The sequence below is a fragment of the Phoca vitulina genome, unplaced genomic scaffold (assembly GCF_004348235.1).
Source record: "Phoca vitulina isolate PV1807 unplaced genomic scaffold, GSC_HSeal_1.0 scaffold18, whole genome shotgun sequence".
Lineage (NCBI taxonomy): Eukaryota > Metazoa > Chordata > Mammalia > Carnivora > Phocidae > Phoca > Phoca vitulina.
Window position 1 is genome coordinate 24,788,651 of NW_022589721.1, and position 18,782 is coordinate 24,807,432.

At 46.7% G+C, this 18,782-nt stretch overlaps 1 protein-coding gene across 2 annotated transcripts in view; it reads right to left on the reverse strand.

Moving 5' to 3' along the window:
• Nucleotides 1-17,780, reverse strand: part of ADCY8 (adenylate cyclase 8) — a 231,857-nt gene extending 214,077 nt beyond the window's left edge. The window contains exon 1 of one of the 2 annotated variants that reach the window (XM_032415938.1): nucleotides 16,261-17,780. In XM_032415938.1, the coding sequence (XP_032271829.1) occupies nucleotides 16,261-17,217 (957 nt within the window). In that variant the 5' untranslated portion in view covers nucleotides 17,218-17,780. The remainder of the gene's footprint in view (nucleotides 1-16,260) is intronic. The other variant, XM_032415939.1, reaches the window with a different exon arrangement.
• Nucleotides 17,781-18,782: the final 1,002 nt, after the last annotated feature.

Here is an 18,782-nt window from a genome sequence, read left to right on the forward strand (position 1 = left end):
GGCTCTACATATAAGGAAGAAAGGACAATGCATATTGCAACCACCCAGCAGTCTCTAAAACACAGCAGTATACAGAAACCTGCCCCAGGTAGAAAGATAATATCCTCAAATGGCTTATCATTTTAAAGCATGTGAAACAATATAGGATAACTCAGAATCACATGGGCAACTAGGTCTAGATTACTCTCAAGAAGCTATTTATTTTGGGGCGCCTGGGTGGCTCAGTCGTTAAGCGTCTGCCTTCGGCTCAGGTCATGATCCCAGGGTCCTGGGATCGAGCCCCGCATCGGGCTCCCTGCTCGGCGGGAGGCCTGCTTCTCCCTCTCCCTCTCCGCCTGCTTGTGTTCCCTCTCTCGCTGTGTCTCTCTCTGTCAAATAAATAAATAAAATCTTTAAAAAAATAAAAATAAAAAAAAAAAAAAAAAAAAAAGAAGCTATTTATTTTGCTAGAAGGGACTTGGGTAAAAAGGGCTTTGTCTGCATATTTTAATAAATTATGTAATGATCCTCTGCTTTTCCTTATGGTGTAGCCACTAATCTTGAAGACAGATGGTGAACTGTGAAGTCATCAAAACTTTAAGTTCTTCTGTCTCAGTTTCTTCCCTACATGTTAGTTCTACTTTGGGCACATGAAGCGTGCACAGAAGGCCAGGTAAGGAAGTGTACCATTTCTCCTATCTCCATAGTTTCAGGGTATGAGACCCATCGCAGCTATCTGTAGAGACCATACAGGAGGCAGCCAGGTATCAGTGGATAAACTTTTCTTTCTTGCCTTCTCGCCCTGAAAATATAAAATGACTGGAGGACAGGAAACGGATCTTATTTGAAATTGCAGTCCTCAAGTTCAGCACACGGTAGACAGTTGAATGAAAGGAACACGCTCTATTAAATGTGAGCATACATTTACTTCAATGGCAGCCTGGTATGTGCAGGGGAGTGGTGGTGGGAGCCAGCCGGAACCCATGCATGGTTGGATCCAAACAAACCTGAAGCTGAATCCTCACTTGGCCACACACACCCTGAATGACTTCAGCGAAATTAACTTCTGAACCTCAATTTCTTCATTTCGAAGTGGAGGTTACAATTCTACTATAGTACAGGAATACCCTTAGGAGTGGATAGGTTGTGAGTGAAACCATATAATGGCTCTGCCTTTTGAAACATCTAAGTTGAGTTCTCAAAAGTCAGAGGCCTGGAAGAGGTTTTCTAAGGGCGTGGTCCTCAAATGGTGTTGATGGGGGGGAAGCTTGGTGGTGCCTTGGCTGGTGGGGCAGAGCAACGCAGGAGGGAGACAGAAAGAATGGACCTCCCTCCCCTCAGAGGGCCGTGCCTCTTTATTTTCACGTTTTATTACTTCGTCTAGTTTGAAAAAGGGATTCCTGCTATTCTAAAATCTTTTGTTTATCCTAATTGTTCGAGGGAACTTGATGTTTACTCTGAGTTTTCCTACTAATTTTATTGACAATGGATTTGTTTTGCTGTCATTTAACGGTTGTTTAATATTGGAATAGGTTCACGGTTTGAATCCTGTCTGTGTGCATGAAAAAAATAGTTTATTAACTAGGTTTTAAAATGACCTTCTCAGCCTTTTTTACAGTCAAATTACCTTGAACCAAGGTCTTTTTTTTGCAGGATGTCAAATGAGTATTTGTTTCTCCCTTCCATAAAATTAGGAACGACTTTCCATAGGAGAGGGCTTGAGTGTGGTTATCTGTAGGGAGACATAGCAACAACAAAGGCAAGATGGTTTCTCTTCCTTATAAGAATGTTCTAAATCCATGGCAAAAGGGTGATTCCTAATGACTGGTGGTTTTGTTCACAAAAAGGAACAGAGGAGTAGCAGTGGGTAGCCTGAAAGTTAGTGGACATCCCCTCATCCTGGGGGCAGTTTTGCTCCCAGTCGTTGCTCCTAGCTCTTGCGATGATCATTATCGCTGGAAGTGGCAGGGCCTTCCCATTTCACCCACCATTCAGGCAACCAACCTGTGCTGGGCAGAGCTCCACACCAACCCCAGAGCAAGACAGCCTGCTGCCTGTGACCACAGCAAGCAGACCCATCTGTGTTACAGAAGTAATATTACTACTACCCAGTGCTTAGCAAGTGTTGTTTCTCTGTTCACGACCTTTCATAGTCTTCAGCTCCCCCCATATCGAAAAACAGTGAAATTCTTGACAAGAGGAATCTCATTCTCATGTTGTTACCAATGAAGTGACTAATGGACAGCAAGATTAAGTGAATTCCTCCAGGCTTCAGCCTCTATTTCCTGGGGTCTACAGACAAAGAAGAGGGAACCACAAAAGCCAGACCCCCCAGTTTGTGGATATTCAGGCTGCTAAGTGTCCAGTTCAATTGCTTCTGGGTAATACCGACATAAAATGGCTTGTTGATCACAGCGGACATTCCCATTTTGCAAAAGCCAGATAGGCAATTCTGACAAGCACCACAAAGTTACTAATTAAATATTCAAAAGAAACAATTGTCTGTCAATTAAATCTCTCCATCACTATTCCCTTTGAAACAAATTGAATCACTAAAATGATCTGCAATTTTACAACTCATGGTGTCAACGTAATTAAACCATGAGGAGAAATTAAATATTAAATACCACCTAGTAAGTAATTCTCTCTATGTGCTAAATCATTATTCATCATAGTTCTCTTCCTTCTCAGAGGTCAGAGACCTCGGCAAGCTATGTTTTCTATAAGAAATGTCATTATCTGATCTTGGGAGCCGAACAAACCAGAAAAGCATACAAATCCCCACATTCGCATTCCCTGTAATTCACGGGAATAAAAATTTTATAGCTGGAGGAACCTCAGAAATCATTTCATGGTGACAGACTTTTAGAGCTGTAAGGAATTCATTCTGAGGCCGAGACAGGTGGAGTAGTCTGTACGAAGTTTTACCACATTGGATGCAAAATCTGGGGTCAGTCTTTTGACGACGGTTGAGGTGCTATTTCAGTACAATGTGTGGTCCCCTGGCTCCATGGAGCAAGACCATTGTTATAAGCATTGCTACCATTTGGAATACAAATCTCGTTTTTCCTCTTCTTTATTACTTTTAACTCATTGCCTCTGAAACTAGCAGAGTTAATTGAGATAAAGTGGCTTTAAAAGACCATCAAATCCAGAGGTAGCTTTGAAATGAGACAGATGTGGCTGAGAATCCCTTATTAGCGCTACGACCAAAAGGGAAATGACGTAATACTCTGAGCTCAGCATCCTTCGCTACGAGAAGGGAAGCAGCCATACCATGCTAAGGTGATGGTTCAGGCATTTATTCGGTAAGCCTCTGCTGCAAGCTTCCCTTGGGACGTGCCAATGTCTAGTCCAGAGACATACACAAGGAGAGATCGACCTCGGAGAGCACATGTTTTAGTAGTAGAAACAAATAAAGATGCCATAGTTCCAATTTTACCCGCCAACCCCTTTTCCCCTTTCAGGTCTTAATCAGGAAGAATTTCCTTATCTCAGCCCAAGTCAGGTTTCTCCTTTGAAAGAGAAACCAGGGCCAAGATAGGGTGAGGCAAGCTAGATGCGTAGGATTCACGACATCGCGGGGTTGGCTCCTGACAGCAAGTGCCTCTTTAAACTCTGTACCCTGGACGCCTTCCTAGCCTCAACCTAGTCATAGCTTGGCACCAAACCATGTCACCTGGCTTAAAAGTACTTAACTCAGTTTGAAATGAGTCACATGCTTAGGTCATTATTTGATTGATGGCTGGCTCTCACTCTAGATTAGAATCCATTTAATAGCAGGATCGTGCGTTCTTGACCTCACCACACAATGGTACTCCATACTTATCTGTCAGATAAAAGGCTAAACAGACGTATGAACCAATAAATGATGGGGGGATGTAAAGAGAATGAGGACCACCCGGAGTCAGGGACCTAAGCCCATCAGTGGAGTGTCAGGGAAACCACTGCAGAGAAGGTGAGGTCTTTCTCCCCAAACTAGATCCACAGGCTGGCAGCATGCAGCACCTGGGCACTCGCTGGAAATGCAGACTCTTGGGACCCCCTTCCTAAATCCAAAGGCTGTACCAAGACCTCCAGGTGATTTCTACGCATATTAAAGTTTGCAAGCATTGGTCTGCCGTACACAGGTGTTTAGAAAGGTAAAGCCTGGGAAAGGACTCCTCACGGCAGAGGACTCCATAGAAAAGGTGGTTAGTTTTAAAAATTAAGTTACAACAAAAAATAAAATGTACTGTGCAATTCTATGAACCAGCCCAGATCTAAATATTCCATGTCTATTTCATCTCTTCAACAAGTTTCTGGGCTAATGTTATTATTCCCATTTACAGCTGAAGAAAGTGAGGTGCAGAAAGATTAAGACCCTTATTGGTGTCCTAACATTGCCAATGGCAATCAATCCCAGGTGGTGTGAATCCTCATCCTGCACTGGGCTCACAGTCAAGTGCTCTCCGGTGATATGGGTGGGTCTGGTTCATGGCAGCCCTCCATACATGTACTGACCCATTGAAAGAGTCTTGCTCGAAAGACTGTTTATCTTTCTGTCAAATTCCATAGTGTCTGCCTACCCCTCCTCCCTTAAGCACCTCATCTGAGCTCAGATTCTCAAAATCCAACAAGCACATATGATTCTCCGATGAAACAAATGCCATTTGTTCTTAAGATGGCACGTGTCTTGGAGAAGGGGCACAGGGGAGGTTTCCTGGAGCTGGTGACCCCTGTGTGAGTACTAGCAGACAGGGGAGGGACAGGACGACAGAAGAACTGCCCCAGAAAGCAGACGCAGAAGTAAGCCAGCACAAGGTGTCAGGAAACTGGGGATGTGTACAACTGTGGAACTTACCCTCAAGCACAAGGGGTAGGATGACTCGAATTTGGGAGAAGCCTACTCCCTGGTGGGTGAGGGGTGGCTTGGAGGAGCACAGGGATTGACAGAATTGAGTGATCATGCTGCACTGGAACAGCAAGGAGGAGAAGGATGGAGAGCTATGGACAGATCCCAGTGATGGAAGACAACACCATCAGGCATTCACACAGATGTTGGGTGGGAGGCTGATGATTTTTGATTTGTTGAGATTGAGCTCCCTGTGAGACCCTTAACTGGAGGTGCCCAGCAGGTCATTAAATGGCCTAGTAATTAGCCAAGAAAACTGGGCTAGAGATACAGATTTAGGAGTAAGCAGCACCTAGGTCCACGGTCAGTAATGGAAGAAGGGAGTGATTGCCCAGGGGGATGTATGGAGTGAGGTAACAAGGAGGTATGTGCAATGGAAATTTAAGGAGCCCCAACACTGAAGAGGAGAACTGAAGCATCTAAGAAGGAAGAGGATGTAAGCAGCACTAGACTTTATCATAGAGACACAACCATGGCTCCAGTACAACCCCTGCTTTGTGAAGCTCAAGGCCCAGCTGGCGAGAGAAACATGGAGACCAATGACAGCAGCATGCGGCAGGACGCATGGGCAGAGAAAGGGTGATGCGGCCAGCAGATCAGGAATACCTAACTTGGTCTGGGGTCCTGGGAACCCTTTGTGATCCTGTATTTCTCTCCACTACTCACAAAACTCTTTTAGGCATAAAGAAACTCGTGGCCAAAGAAGCCAAAGCCATTTGGTCAAAGTCGCTAGAAAAAAAAAAAAAAAAAAATCATGGCAAAAATAGGATGAGAATTTGTTTTAAGGACATGTACGTATATGGTTTCAAAAATATCTCTAACTGTCCATTGACAGAGCTGAGTTGGTCTCCGGCTGAAATGGCATGGGCAGGGCCCCAAGGACTGCTTATGATGCGATTATTCACTTGGTAAAAGGGAAGAACTATATCTGTCTCTTAAATAGAGAAGGAGGGGGACTCTGTTCATCGGAAACTGACTGTTGGGGTCATCAACCCATCTTCATATGCACTGCCCACCACCAACAGGCGAGGAAAGCTCACCCAAGTAATGAGGGGAGTTTGACTTTGAACTTAAAAGAAAACAAGCTTGCTGTTCTTGTTTCTTGAACTAATTGACAGTAGAAAGAGGAATTAAGTGGGATAATTCCAAAAAGGGAAGACTTAATTCATCCTTTTAAGGGACTTCATGATGACTGTTTTAGTTAATTGCATTGGACTCCAACATCTAAAATCAGGCTTGATTTTGCCGTGAGGCAATATACAGATAAACTGATCCAGTTAGGGTACAAACTGGCCTTTCTGTGCTAAGTTTTAAGCTGAGGGGAATGAACAGTAGTCTAAACAATGATCTGTACACCATGCTCAGCAAAGTCAACCAGTTTTGTGCAATGTTCTCTCCTTAGGAGTGAGGCAGACTAGCCCTGCTGGTGTGGAGTGACAGAAATGAGGTCTGAAGGTGAGAGCGCCTCTTGCCCACAGCTGCACCTGTATGAAGCTAGAAGGTGAACATTGACTGGTGACAAGAAGTCAGGCCAAAGGGGCCATTTGGGATGTGTTCAAAGAATACCTGAGCAAGGTGTTGGTGTTGGGATTCAGAGCCAAGGTACTGAAGAACCAAGAAGGAAGTGAATGAGGTGAGCCCCTTGTTAGGACTCTATTTTGTGGGGATGGGCCTGACCCATTTAAAACTTTCACGAATGGACAAACACTTAATGGATATTCTAGGTGCCTGTACTTCCCCACCTCTTTCTCCTTTTTCTTTCTTTTTTGACTTAAATGATCTAGATGATCACTTGGGATTTTTCTTCATGTTGTCTACTATGACTTTTTAAACACATGTCTAACAAAAACTCAGCTTGGGGCTTCCAGCCCAAAGCACTTCAGAAGGGGGTAACTTTTGATGTGTTTTCTGGTTTCTCACTGACCTCCTCTTCTGATTTCTCTCTTCTTTCTTAGAGAAACTAATTTCTCTTCTCTCACTGGTTACTCATTCCCTGTTGATAACTGTGTGATTCGGGGTGGGGGGCCAGAGGAAAGGAGGGGGTCATGTAACATTCATTCATTCCATTTGTTTAAAAGTACCATGCTCAGAACTGTTCCATGGGCCAAGTGCTATGCTATATGCTAGGAACATAGAGGTGAGTAAAACACTGTCCTTGAGCTCAAGGGGCTCCCAGGGAATATTATGACATTGCTCTGATAGGGGATAAATGCAGGGTGTACAATGTACCAAGGAGGGGGATTTGAGCTTTACCTGAGTACCTGGTCTGCCTACCTGTGGGTGGGAATGGGTCTCCTGCAGCTCCCAAATTTTTCGCTGAGGTTACTGTGAAGACAGACTAACTGGGTGTGCCCAGAGCTGCAGACCAGCCTGACCCTCCCCAGCGTGAGGCAGACACTCCCTCCTGCCACATCTTCTAGTCCAGGCTTGGGATGCATTCAGTTTGTGGAAAGGAACTACTTAAATAACCAATCCTCTAGCCCTTTCTTGGGTCCCCGTACACTCTCTTCACTAAGAAGGAAGATCCATACCCATCCACAGTGTCTTCTACAGTCTGACCTTTCCTTTCACACAACTCCTAAAAGCATCCCATCACAGCTTTGATTTTTCATGCTTTAAACGTCTATAGAAAAAAAAGCCAAAGACTTGCATCTGTACTGAATGCTGTGTTCCAAACGTGTCTTTTTAAAAAAAATTATTTATTTGAGAGAAAGAGAGCAGGGGAGAGGCAGAGGGACAATCTTTCAAGCAGACTCCCCCCATTGAATAATGAGCCTGATGCAGCACTCGATCTCATGACCCATGAGATCACGACCTGAGCCGAAACCAAGAGCTGGATGATTAACCGGCTGAGCCACCCAGACGCCCCTCCAGATGTATTCTAAGAACCAGGTACAAACCTCCCTACCTCCGCACCAAGAGTCACAAACTCCCTCCCAAGTTCCAGTCAAATATTAACCAAATTCCAGTCAAAGCAACAGCTTTGACTGTCCAGTACACAGCTGGGCTCCAGAACCTAGAACCCAACAGGCAGTCAACAAATATTTGTTGAACAACTTACCTACTCAATCCTCATTCTCTCCTTCTTCCTATGCAATCCTGACTTTTTGAGATGCAGTAAAATCTCATCTATTTTTGCCACCCTGTCTTACCCATGGAGTGGCTATGTGTCAGTATTCTGGTCCCCAAAATGTACAGATGTCATTGGGCAGGGATCCAGAAGAGCTCCTAGAAGGGCAACCCATTCAGTTGGCAAATGCCCATTGGCCATCTTAACCTTTTGCCTTTTGCCCTTTGCCTTCTCCTTTTTCCTGTCTACAGAGAGGCCTTGATGGCTTGGAGATGAACGCCAGTGGCTTTCGACTGACCTTAAGGAAAAGTCTGCCTGGTATGGAATCTACTTTAGGCCATCCCTGATGGATGGCTGTACAACTTTTCCTTGAAGAATCCCCATGACAGGGAGCTCATCACTTTAAAAAGCAGTCCCCCAGGCAGGTCTGTTTGTTTTAAAATCTCGACTTTAGATGAACCCAAATCTCTCACACTATAGGGGCCATCAATTGATCTGTATTCTGTCCCCGAGGAGACACGTAAAATAACGAGTCTCTCTTCACCATGACAGCACCCCAGACATTTGGGAACACCCACCATATCTCTTCTACATCCCTGTATCCCTAGGTTTCCAAGGGTTCTTCCTTTTTTCTTGGTCTTGTTCTGTTAAATTGTTTATGCGGCATTTCATCTTCCCATGTTCTAAGTTAAAGAAATATATATATTTTGATTATGCACTCCCTAATCCTTGGTCATCTCTGTTTTACAAACAATCATGTGTATTCAACATGTAATCCCAAAAAGAAAAAAAAAAAAGATTTGAAATGGTTTCCTCCAGTCAACTGGAAAGCTAGCTGACACAGGAAAAGATGTGTTGTTTACACAAGCAAGTGGCAACAGTTCTATTTATTTTCTATATGAAAATTTTATACCGGTATGCACTCTACATAGAGAGGGCAGTTTTTTAAATTTCCTCCTAAAAAAACCCCATTAATGTGATTTAATTTCACATCTAGCTCATGTCCCTCATCATGTAGAATTTTATCATTTCCTGATTTCGGAGAATTTTGTGCCTCAAAGACATCTTGGCATAGAAGGCAAGACATGGGATGAAAGGGAGAGAAACCCCCAGGAGCTAAGCAATGTGTAAGATATTGCACATATGAAAATACATGATCTAACAAATTCAAATTCAAATATCAAATCACAGATATCCAAGAAACAAGGACTGGCAGGTTTATCTGACAACACACTGAGTTATAACCCCAGTTTGTTGGTCAGGGAGGTGGTCACACGGTTGTATTTACAGATAGCATGGCTTTTATTCCTACGAGGCTATGGCCTGGCCTCCCTCGGAATGTCTGGCACCTCAGTGGTTAATTAATCTGCCTTGTTCTTTCTCTACCCTGCAGGGCTGACAGTGAAATCTTGCAGTGAGAAGAGCTGGCTTCCAAGCGCTGCTTAACTGACCTGACTCCTTAAAATAGTCCTTCATAAACAAAACGCGCATGATATAATTTGAGTGTGTAAATCCAATTACATTTCCTGGGAAAGCACAGGGCAGATGGTCTGGGCGTCCGCTGCTCTGCCGTGGCTGGCTGGGTGAGGTAGCGTTCCTGCACTCAGGCCCCGAGAAAAGCCAAGGAAGACATTATTTCCAGGATCCATCCTCTTGCTAACTAAGGTTCAAATCTATGTACCATAGAAATCTGCCAACCTTCAGTTTCTGTTACCTTGATTTCCAGCCCAGAGAAAGCAAAGAACGCGCTTCAAAAGCCATACGTCAAGTGAACTGATATGCTGTCCAGCTGAAGATTCTAGACCTGCTGGTTTCTTGAAGGATTAATATTGTGCCCATTTGTGGGTAAGAGGAAAGGTTTGAGAGGAATGTTGCAAGTGTCTCCTATGTTCTGAAAATAAACCCATGTAGGATCAACTAAAAGAGATATACTTGTGAAATGAATAAATTAGCATCTCAAGAAATATTTAGACAACAGTGAAATGTCACGGCAGCACGATTGTAGTAGAAGCCTCTGATTACACGTTACCAGCAACAGTGATTGTGGGACAAGCTTTGTTTTTTTAATCTTTCCTTTTTGTACTTGGTTTCACTTATTTTTGATGAGCTCTTACAGTGCCATCAATCATCAAGGTGTAAATATGACTAATGCGTTTGTCCTACTTAGCATGACATTGCAGCAGCTGCGCCAGAAGGAGAAGTCCTCCCAGCCTTCCCGGTTTTGATCTAATTATGCTCTGACCCGCTGATACCGGTCAGGTGACATTACTGGATATGAAGGAAAACAAATTCATAATTCAATCTTGCAAAGCGCACAACTTACAATCATTTTACAACTATCTCTAAATACACAGGCACCAAGCTTATTTGCAAATCTAGGGCCAAGGGGGGTACAGGACAGGGCTGAAGGACTTGAACTGGTCACTCCAGCAGTCATTAAAAATATCCTTTGCAGAGCCTAACATCTCCATCACACACAAAAAAAGGGGGGGGGGGGGGGGGGGGGGGAAGGAGGGGGGGAGAGCTGGGGGGAGGGAGGGGGGGAGGGAGGGAGGGAGGAAGGAAGGATTAGAACCAAAAAGTCTCTGGGCATTTTTCACAAGAATGAAAAAGTAATATTTCCATTTCCTGGCATTCAGAGGAACCTCTTGGGAATGGTGACAGTCAAATCTGGTTTTGAAAGACATTTTCTGAGACATGCTGGGACACTGCAATTATTTTTTTAAGCCTATATGAATTTGCTAAAGGAAAATGTACAGAAATGGACGTATCTGGAGTTTTAAAAAATGCACACCATAGCTAGCAAGGTGAATTAAATAGAAACCCAGTTACACTCATTTAATGGATATTTTGTGTTTTGGAATTGAGCACTTACCTTGATACTAACCACCAAATTGGGATGATTTAAATTACGTGCCATTTGCTGTACATTAAGTAGTCATACAATTCCTTTGATTTGATTTGAGTTAGCAGATTTAGACAAAGAACACAGAATATACACTTATGTTTAAATTTTACAAATGGGGGGAGAGATATTGGTGATTCTATTATACTGACTGTGTTTACTGTGAAGCCAATCCTTCATTTAAATAATCAGAAATGCATTCTCTATATTTTTAAATATTTATTTATTTTGAGAGAGAGAGAGTGCGCTCGTGCGTGAACATGCAGGGGGAGGGGCAGAGAGAGAAGGAGAGGGAGAGAAATAATCTCAAGCAGACTCTCCGCTGAATGCGGAGCCCCTGCGGGGCTAGATCTCACAACCTTGAGACCATGACCTGAGTGGAAATCAACAGACACTCAATCGAGCTACCCAGGCGCCCCTAAATCAGCAGGAATGCATTCTAAAGCATGCACAAAAGCTGCTTCTCACCTGACCCAAACCAGCTCATACCATTAACCACTATCTTATCCGTACAAACAATGCATTTTCTCCCAAAGGATTTTTTAAAGGCCAAATGTAAGCTAAAAGTCCCTCATTATTAGTCAAGTTTAATGATCATGATTTAATCAGTATTTTTTTCTGGCTCTAGCCTCTATTGTTTGATGGGATTTGTGTAAGACAGTAAAGAAAATGCTGCATGGAAATTCAGACCTGACAGCATGACCTTGAGCACTAACTAACCTGGATTTGCATACCTGGCTGATTTTGCTCCTAGAGTTATCTTGGAGAAATCATCTTCACTCTGACAATTCTGCTTATCTGCCTCGCCAAGAGGAACAGAAGACTAATTAGCCACAAGCTTTAACATTTCAGAATCCCCAAGAGGAAGCATAACGCAGGGATCTTTCTGGTTAAATATTGCCGCCTCTCAGTTTTCCAATAACCAAATGATCTTCACCATTTTATCACTAATGAGCTGAAGAATGAGAACAAGATGAGTTTCAAATGTGAAGTAGCTCACATTACCGTCACCAGCAATTAAGATTGAGTAAAATGCGAATTACAGCAACAGTCCTTAGGATTTACCTGAGCCATGAAAGAACCTAGCAAATAAGACCCTTATTATTAATATTTTATTCATACATATTACCTGATTTTGTAATCAAGGTTTAGATGGACAAAGTGACCTGGCAGGATAAACGATTTAAGATGTGGAGAAAAAAATCTGTCATCTCTGGACAAAGGCACTCCTATTGGTGACCTGACATGAAGCAGATTCAACTTGAGGTGGATGAGGCATCCTGAGGAAGGAATGGCTGCAGCCCTCGTGTTGCCTATAGTTGAGCTTTGTCAGGGTGAATAGAAAAGCAACCCTTTGAACTGAGCTCCGAACCTTCTGTAGGTTCCTCTGTATCTCCAATCCCCACCTGGGACCTAGAACATACATGGGTGATCCTATTTATCTGCCACGGACAATACCTCTTAGTCTGGGTGGGAAATCCATGATTTAGGTCTAACGGTTCACCGAGGGGAGAAAACATAAGCTATCTCCGTGCTGATGGCAAGGACCGCCTGGGTGGCCCTTTTCCAGTTGCATCTTGTGTCCACAGTGGAAAGCACATGACGATCTAAATGAACACAAGGCCCTGTCTCTTCATATAGGGCATCTGCCGAGATTCGCAGCTTGGGTGTTACCCTGTCAAGCCACGGATGTAATTTCCGCCGGGAGGAAAAGAACAGAAACAGATTCTCGTAGCTTGGGTAAAGGGAAGGCAATCATTGACTCATTTGTTACTTTTGAAAATGGCATTTTCAGTAAGTGGAACAGTTGCTGAGGTGTGTTGACTTTACACTCTCATGTAGCTTCTTGCTTCTCAAAAATGTTAAGTTAAATGTGAGCCATCCGCTAATGGGAATCAAGATAAATGTGGAGAAAGATGATATTCCAGTGTCAATGGCCTTCACTTGACAAGTTTGTATCCAACTGAGCAAGATGATGAGCTAGCCACAAAGAGTTCATGCCTAGAAATTCAGACATTTTTTTCTCATGATTTCCCTTTGGCTTTTTTCACTAAACGTTCATTCATGTGGTATACTGGGTATTGTCCTCCTGAGTAGTGAAACAGGTACTCCTCAGGCTGAGTCAATTCAAATGTAGGTTTGGAAAGAAACTCTCAGAAGGTTTCTTAAGAATGAATGACTTTGGAGTTAGGATTTGAATCGTGTTCTCACCACTTGGGCTCACCGTCTTTGGGATGTCTCTTTAAAGTTCCCAGGAATTTGTTCTTTCTTCTATGAAATGAAAATGAAGGATACCATCTGTTTGTCATCATTAGATGTGATAATGTATGTAAAGGCCCTTAGTTACATGTAAAGCATTGTGCGTATGTGAAGGATTATCATTGTGCCTTGGTTTTGCCAAGGGCGTTTACGTATAAAAGACTGCCTTACACACATACAACTTACATGTGATTGTGTACATAGAAAACTTTCACTAGCACAGTGGAGGGGGCTTGGATATTTTATATTACCTTTGCACTGAACAGTCTTGTTCATTCAGTGTCTGTATGCTGGGTGCCTGGCATTTTTCTAGGTGATGAGCATAAATTGGTAAACACATAGACGTCTACGCCCTTAGGTGATGTTTATGTTCCTGTGGGGGTGGGGGTGGGGGAAGAAACAGAACAAATATAAACAAATAAAATAGTTTCAGACAGTGTACGTGCTCAGGAGAAAACAGAACAAGCCAAGCACTAGGGAGTGGCATGTGAACTGCGTCCAGGATAATGGGAAGACCTGGGAAAAATCATTCTAGGCAGCAAACACAAAGGCTAAGAAGTGGGGAAAGAGCTCAAGATCTCTGAAAGCAAGAAAAGGTACTGTGTATTTGGAGCCTGAGGAGGAGAACAGAAGGAAACATAATTATAGAGAGAAGGAGCAACCAGTTTGTAAGGGGACCAGGTGACCATGGGAAGGAGTTAGGATGTTATTCTAATTGCTATAAGAGGTCATTAGCAGGGCATGCCTTGTATGTTCCCAAACAGGGAAAACTAAACAGTACCTATTCAAAAATCAAAAATGATTTTAAAAGCTACTAATTCTCCACTTCACCCACCTGCAAGATCTAAGAAAGAAGCTTGGACCTCTAGAGGGCGCCAAAGGAAAACATTTGGTAACCAAAGCCACAAGGGTCTTTTCAGCACCTGAAGTGAGAGGAGAGCGCTCTGGCTGTTCCCAGGAGTCTGGTAAAAGCTGATTCCACTGGGAAACTGCAGTTCATCTACAATTCCTACCCAAACAGAAAGTCAAGTGAGCTTGGTTTGCATGTACCTGGACCTTGGTTTTCCAGCGAAGGACTGTTTATCACGGGATGGAAGTGGGAAGACATTTTAGGGTTATTTTTAATCTTCTCCCATCTGGTAGTATTTGAGTAGAGCATAAAACAAATATGAAGCCAAAATTTACTTTCTGGATTCATTTGGCAAGCAAAGCGTCTCTATACTTAGAACTTTGAAAATATTCATCATTTGCCACTTGGGATGTTGTTATTCTAAATACTATTCAAACTTACTTGATGAAGTCTCTCAACAATGTGTACTAAGGAAGGCTACTGCATGGCAAGCAGTGGGTTATGATCAGTGGGATTTTCTGCAAATGAGCAGATACCTGTGATATATCGTGAAAACGACTCATAGTGAAAAAAGATAAGGAAAAAGAAAGAGAAGAAGGAAAAAGAGGAGGAAGAGAAGGGGAAAAGGAGCAAGATGGGGAAGGAGAGTCTGATGATGTGGAGATACATAATAAAGAAAATGCAAAAAAGGAGGAGGGCTTGGAAGAAATTGAGACTTTCAGAGGCTAGTGGGGTTCAGATCCAAGTGTGAAGACTGAGAAACACAGTTCTGAAGACTATTTTACACAATCCCAAATTGAGACTTTATCAGATGTGGGTATTAAAGGTTCACAGTGATTTCGAGAAAACATTCATTACTGTCTTATAAGGACAAGTTCAGCTGGTCAGCCCTTACTCAAAGAGGCTCTCATCTCTCCATTTCATGTCTGATGATCACAGCCATGTACTTTATAATACTCTGCTCTACCCAGGGAGACTTCAAAAAGCACTGTAAAAGCAGCCAACCAGATAAGTAACCTGAGCAAATGGATACAGAGCCATCAGAGAAGAGAGAGAATCCCAAATCCACTCGAAACCCAGAGGGTCAATGATGGGTAAAGCCTTCTATAGGTGTCTGTGTTCCAGAAACCACAAGCCATTTTTGGAGGTGTTGTACCTGGTTATTCAACGATATATTCAAACCCGAACACAAGGAAGAGGAGTTTTTAAGCTTCCGATAGAGCCAAAGGCACAGAGGCTGAGCCTAGAGCAGGAACATAAAAAGCAGGTCCCTGTCCAAGCACCTGTGTCAGCCTCCTATGTGGAAACACTTCAGCTGACATGTTTCCCTCATTTTTATGGAGAAGCCCCCAAATTCAGTCTCCTGCTACTTATCAAGCATTTGGCAAACAAAGTTCCAGACCATTAATTATCTATTGATTTTAATGAATTTCAACAATAAAATCACCATCTACCTTCTCCTTCACAGACAATGGGAACACTGTTCCCAGAAACACATCCACATTTAGCAGGAAAGACAGGAAGAAAGGAAGAAAAGCGACGGAGGGTCAGGTTCCACCTAAATATTTCAGACCATCTACATCAAAATATCCTTTATCAATCAAGCAAAACTTGCATTCTTTGCCAAAGACACTTCCCTGCCTACCCTACGGGTCCCAGATGAGGCTGATCTATGCAAAGCACTGGGTTCGGATCCTATACGAGAAGATATCCTCTTAGAACCCCAAAGCAGTAAAGAATTCCCAAGTAAAATACGTATCATGGGACTGAGGGACTGGACGATATAACATATGTAGGGTCCTCACCAACAACTGCTATGTGTTCAAAAAATGCTATTAACTTCTAGAACGGAGGATTTGTGGCACAGAGATACACAGAAACCCAACTCTGAATCCCAGAGTCCCTTACAACACCAAAAGCTGTTAAGGAGTGGGTCATCTTCTAAATCGGGGTGCTTCTCCTCCCCTTCTGTTTCCTGCTCCAGAGACTACAGGGCCTGGGGGACATGTGCAGAGCAGAAAGAAAGCTGTTTCTTAGCTGATGTCAGAGAAGAATTACTCACAGAAGCCGAAGAGAAGGGCAGGGCTGGAAGAAACTTTAGAGATCATTTAGTTCCAACTCCTCTAAGATGAGCGAAATACCATCCCATCAACACCCAGGACCTCCCAAGTGCGAGGCACTGTGCCAGACTGGGGGAGGGGCCTCAAAATGAGCAAAGCAAGCCGGCCTCTCTGAAAGCTATTTCTAAATAACCCAGGAGAGTGCGGGGGTGGGGGGTGACGAGCAAGGCAGGCAGGAGTTACCTGGTTGATGGAAATGACCGCTAGCCGGGGGATGACCACCTGCAGGACCACCTGCAGCAGCGAGGTGCCCAGGCCGGCCAGGATGGCCCAGGTGAGCGGCAGCGGCAGCATGCTGTAGGTGGCAAACAGCGTGAAGAGAACGTAGCCGATGCCATCACCCAGAAGCCCGTAGCCGAGGCCTGCTGCCAAGATCTGGGTGGTCATGGCCACCCAAGTGACCACGCCGCTGTACTGCAGGTACGTGTGCGAGGTGGTGTCCTTCCTGACCACCACCAGGGCGCAGATCACCACCTCGATGCCAGTGAAGAAGCCCAGGAGGATGCCCTTGAGCGGGTCCATGGGGGCCGAGGCCAGGCTCAAGTGGAGGACCAAGAGGGTGAGTTTGGTCAGCACGTCCAGCACGTTCATCACCACCTCGGATTTGCGCCTCTGGCCCAGGAAATAGCGCTGGTAGAGGCGCTCCAGATCCCGGGACTTGAAGGAGTTGCGCAGAGTGGGGAAAATGACCCCTCGGTAGCTATAGCCCCCATTGAGGAAGAAATCCGAGTTGCTTGGGGCGCAGTCGAGGTGCAGGAAGCCCAGATCGCCCCCGCCCCCGCTGCCGCTGCCGCTCCCGCTGCGTTCCGGGAAGACTTTGGTGCCACCAGTGCTGTGCGCTCTCTCCCCGGGGCCCAGCGAGTAGAGGGGCGGCGCCGAGTCGCCGGACAGCTGCGCCGCGTGATGGTTGGGGCCGCCGCCTGTAGGGTCCGAGGCTTTGCCGGAGCCTCTGCTCCCGCTGCCGCCGCCGCTGCCCCGGTGCCCATGAATGAAGCGCTGCTCGGTGATGTGCCTCACCGCCGTCTGCCACAACAGCCGCTGCGGCCGCGAGCCGCTCCCGCCGTCGCCGGCCGGGGGCGTCGGGTGGATAGTGTAGAGTTCCTCGCTGCCGCTCAGGCAGCGCACATCCGAGAGCTCCATGGCGCCGGGCCGCAGGCGGGGAGGCGCAGAGCCAGGAGGAGGCAGCTGGGGAAGGGGTCCCAAAGACCCCACGGCGGCCTGGCGGGAGCTGGGCGGCGAGCCCTGGTATCCCCGGCCGCCGGGTCGCGCGAGCCCTGCACAGGAGGCCCCGCGCGTCAGGTCATAGTGCTCCTCGGGGCAAAGGGCGTCGGGAAGATTGCCGCAGACCCCTGCGTCCTTGCGCGCCGCCCTCCCGCCAAACCGCGCAGTTGGGGTGCGCGGCGGCGCTGGCTCGGTGTCCGCAGAAGCCGCGGCGCTCTGAGCCACGCAGCCCCCTTCGCGGGCTCAGGCTTCTCGGCCGCTCCTCGGCTCAGCGTCTTGGCGCAGCCTTTGCTCTCCAAGAGGCGCCTGGGCGCCGTGCTTCTTTCTGCTGCGCGCCGGGCGGGTCCTGGCTGCGGCACTGGGCTCGGGACACCCACGACTCGGCGCCTGCAGGAGGACTGGCCGAGGGTGACCGGCGGCGGCGGCGGGTGCGAAGTTAGCCTCTGTAGCTGGAGCAGAGCCCTTCGGAGAACTCCATTGCGCCGGGATGGGGAGCCGGGGCGGAGCTGGGGGCGGGGACAAAGAAGGGGGAGGCGTGGGGGACGGGGAGGTGGTGGGGTGCCCCGCGGAAGGGCTGGAGAGGTGGTAGCCTCGGGGCTAACAAGTCACCAAACAGTTAATTTGGAGCAGCGGGGTGCTGAGGCTCCCTCCTCGGCTCATCTCTGGCTCTCTCCTTTTCCTGCGCGAGGACTGACCGCGCGGCGCTGGCTCTGGCCCGTCGCATCCCTCGGGGAAGGGGGAGGGCGGCAGGGTCCCAGTCGCGGCTAGACGAGGTCAGCCCTTCCAGCTGTGCTTCCGAGGGGTCGGAGCCCACAGTTCCCATTCCCTTCACTTCGCTCTTCGGAGTCCATTTGGCCCGGAGCTGGGAGGCGGGAGCAGGAAAAAGTGGGGAGGGCTCCGAAGCCAACAGCTCTGAGATCGCCGAGAAGCTACTGGTGCGGATCCCTAAGCCTAAGAACAGAAGATTGGCGGGTGCGGCGGGTGTAAGGTCTGGACGAGAAGGGAGGCCCGAAGCCGCGGGGAAGTCGACTGAGACGCCACCGGATCCAGGGACGCGCCGCGTGCCACCCTGGCGCTCTGAAGCGCGCTGCGGGCACCCGGCGGCGGGGAGGAATTTGGAGACCTGTCAGATCGGTCAGACACCCGCGGCGACTTAAACCCGCCCCCACGCCAAGCCACGCCCCCGGAACCGGGTGGGGGTGGTGGCGGGGAGCTGGCACCTTGATCTGGCCAGGACGCCCCAGGTCTTGGAGGCAGCAACACGCGCAGGCCGGCGTGGGTGAGGACGACCGCGGGCGCCCCTGTCTCCCCCCGCGCGAGTATCCAGCGCTCCAGCTGGCCGCGCGGGCCGGTTCCTCCGCTATTCTTTTTTAGGCACTGGCTCCGGTCCTCGGCAGGTGCAGAGCCAGGACTCGTAGGCCGCTCTGCCCACGGACTCCGAGAGCACAGCGCGATGAAATAGAGGGTCTCCTTTCCGTCCTCCC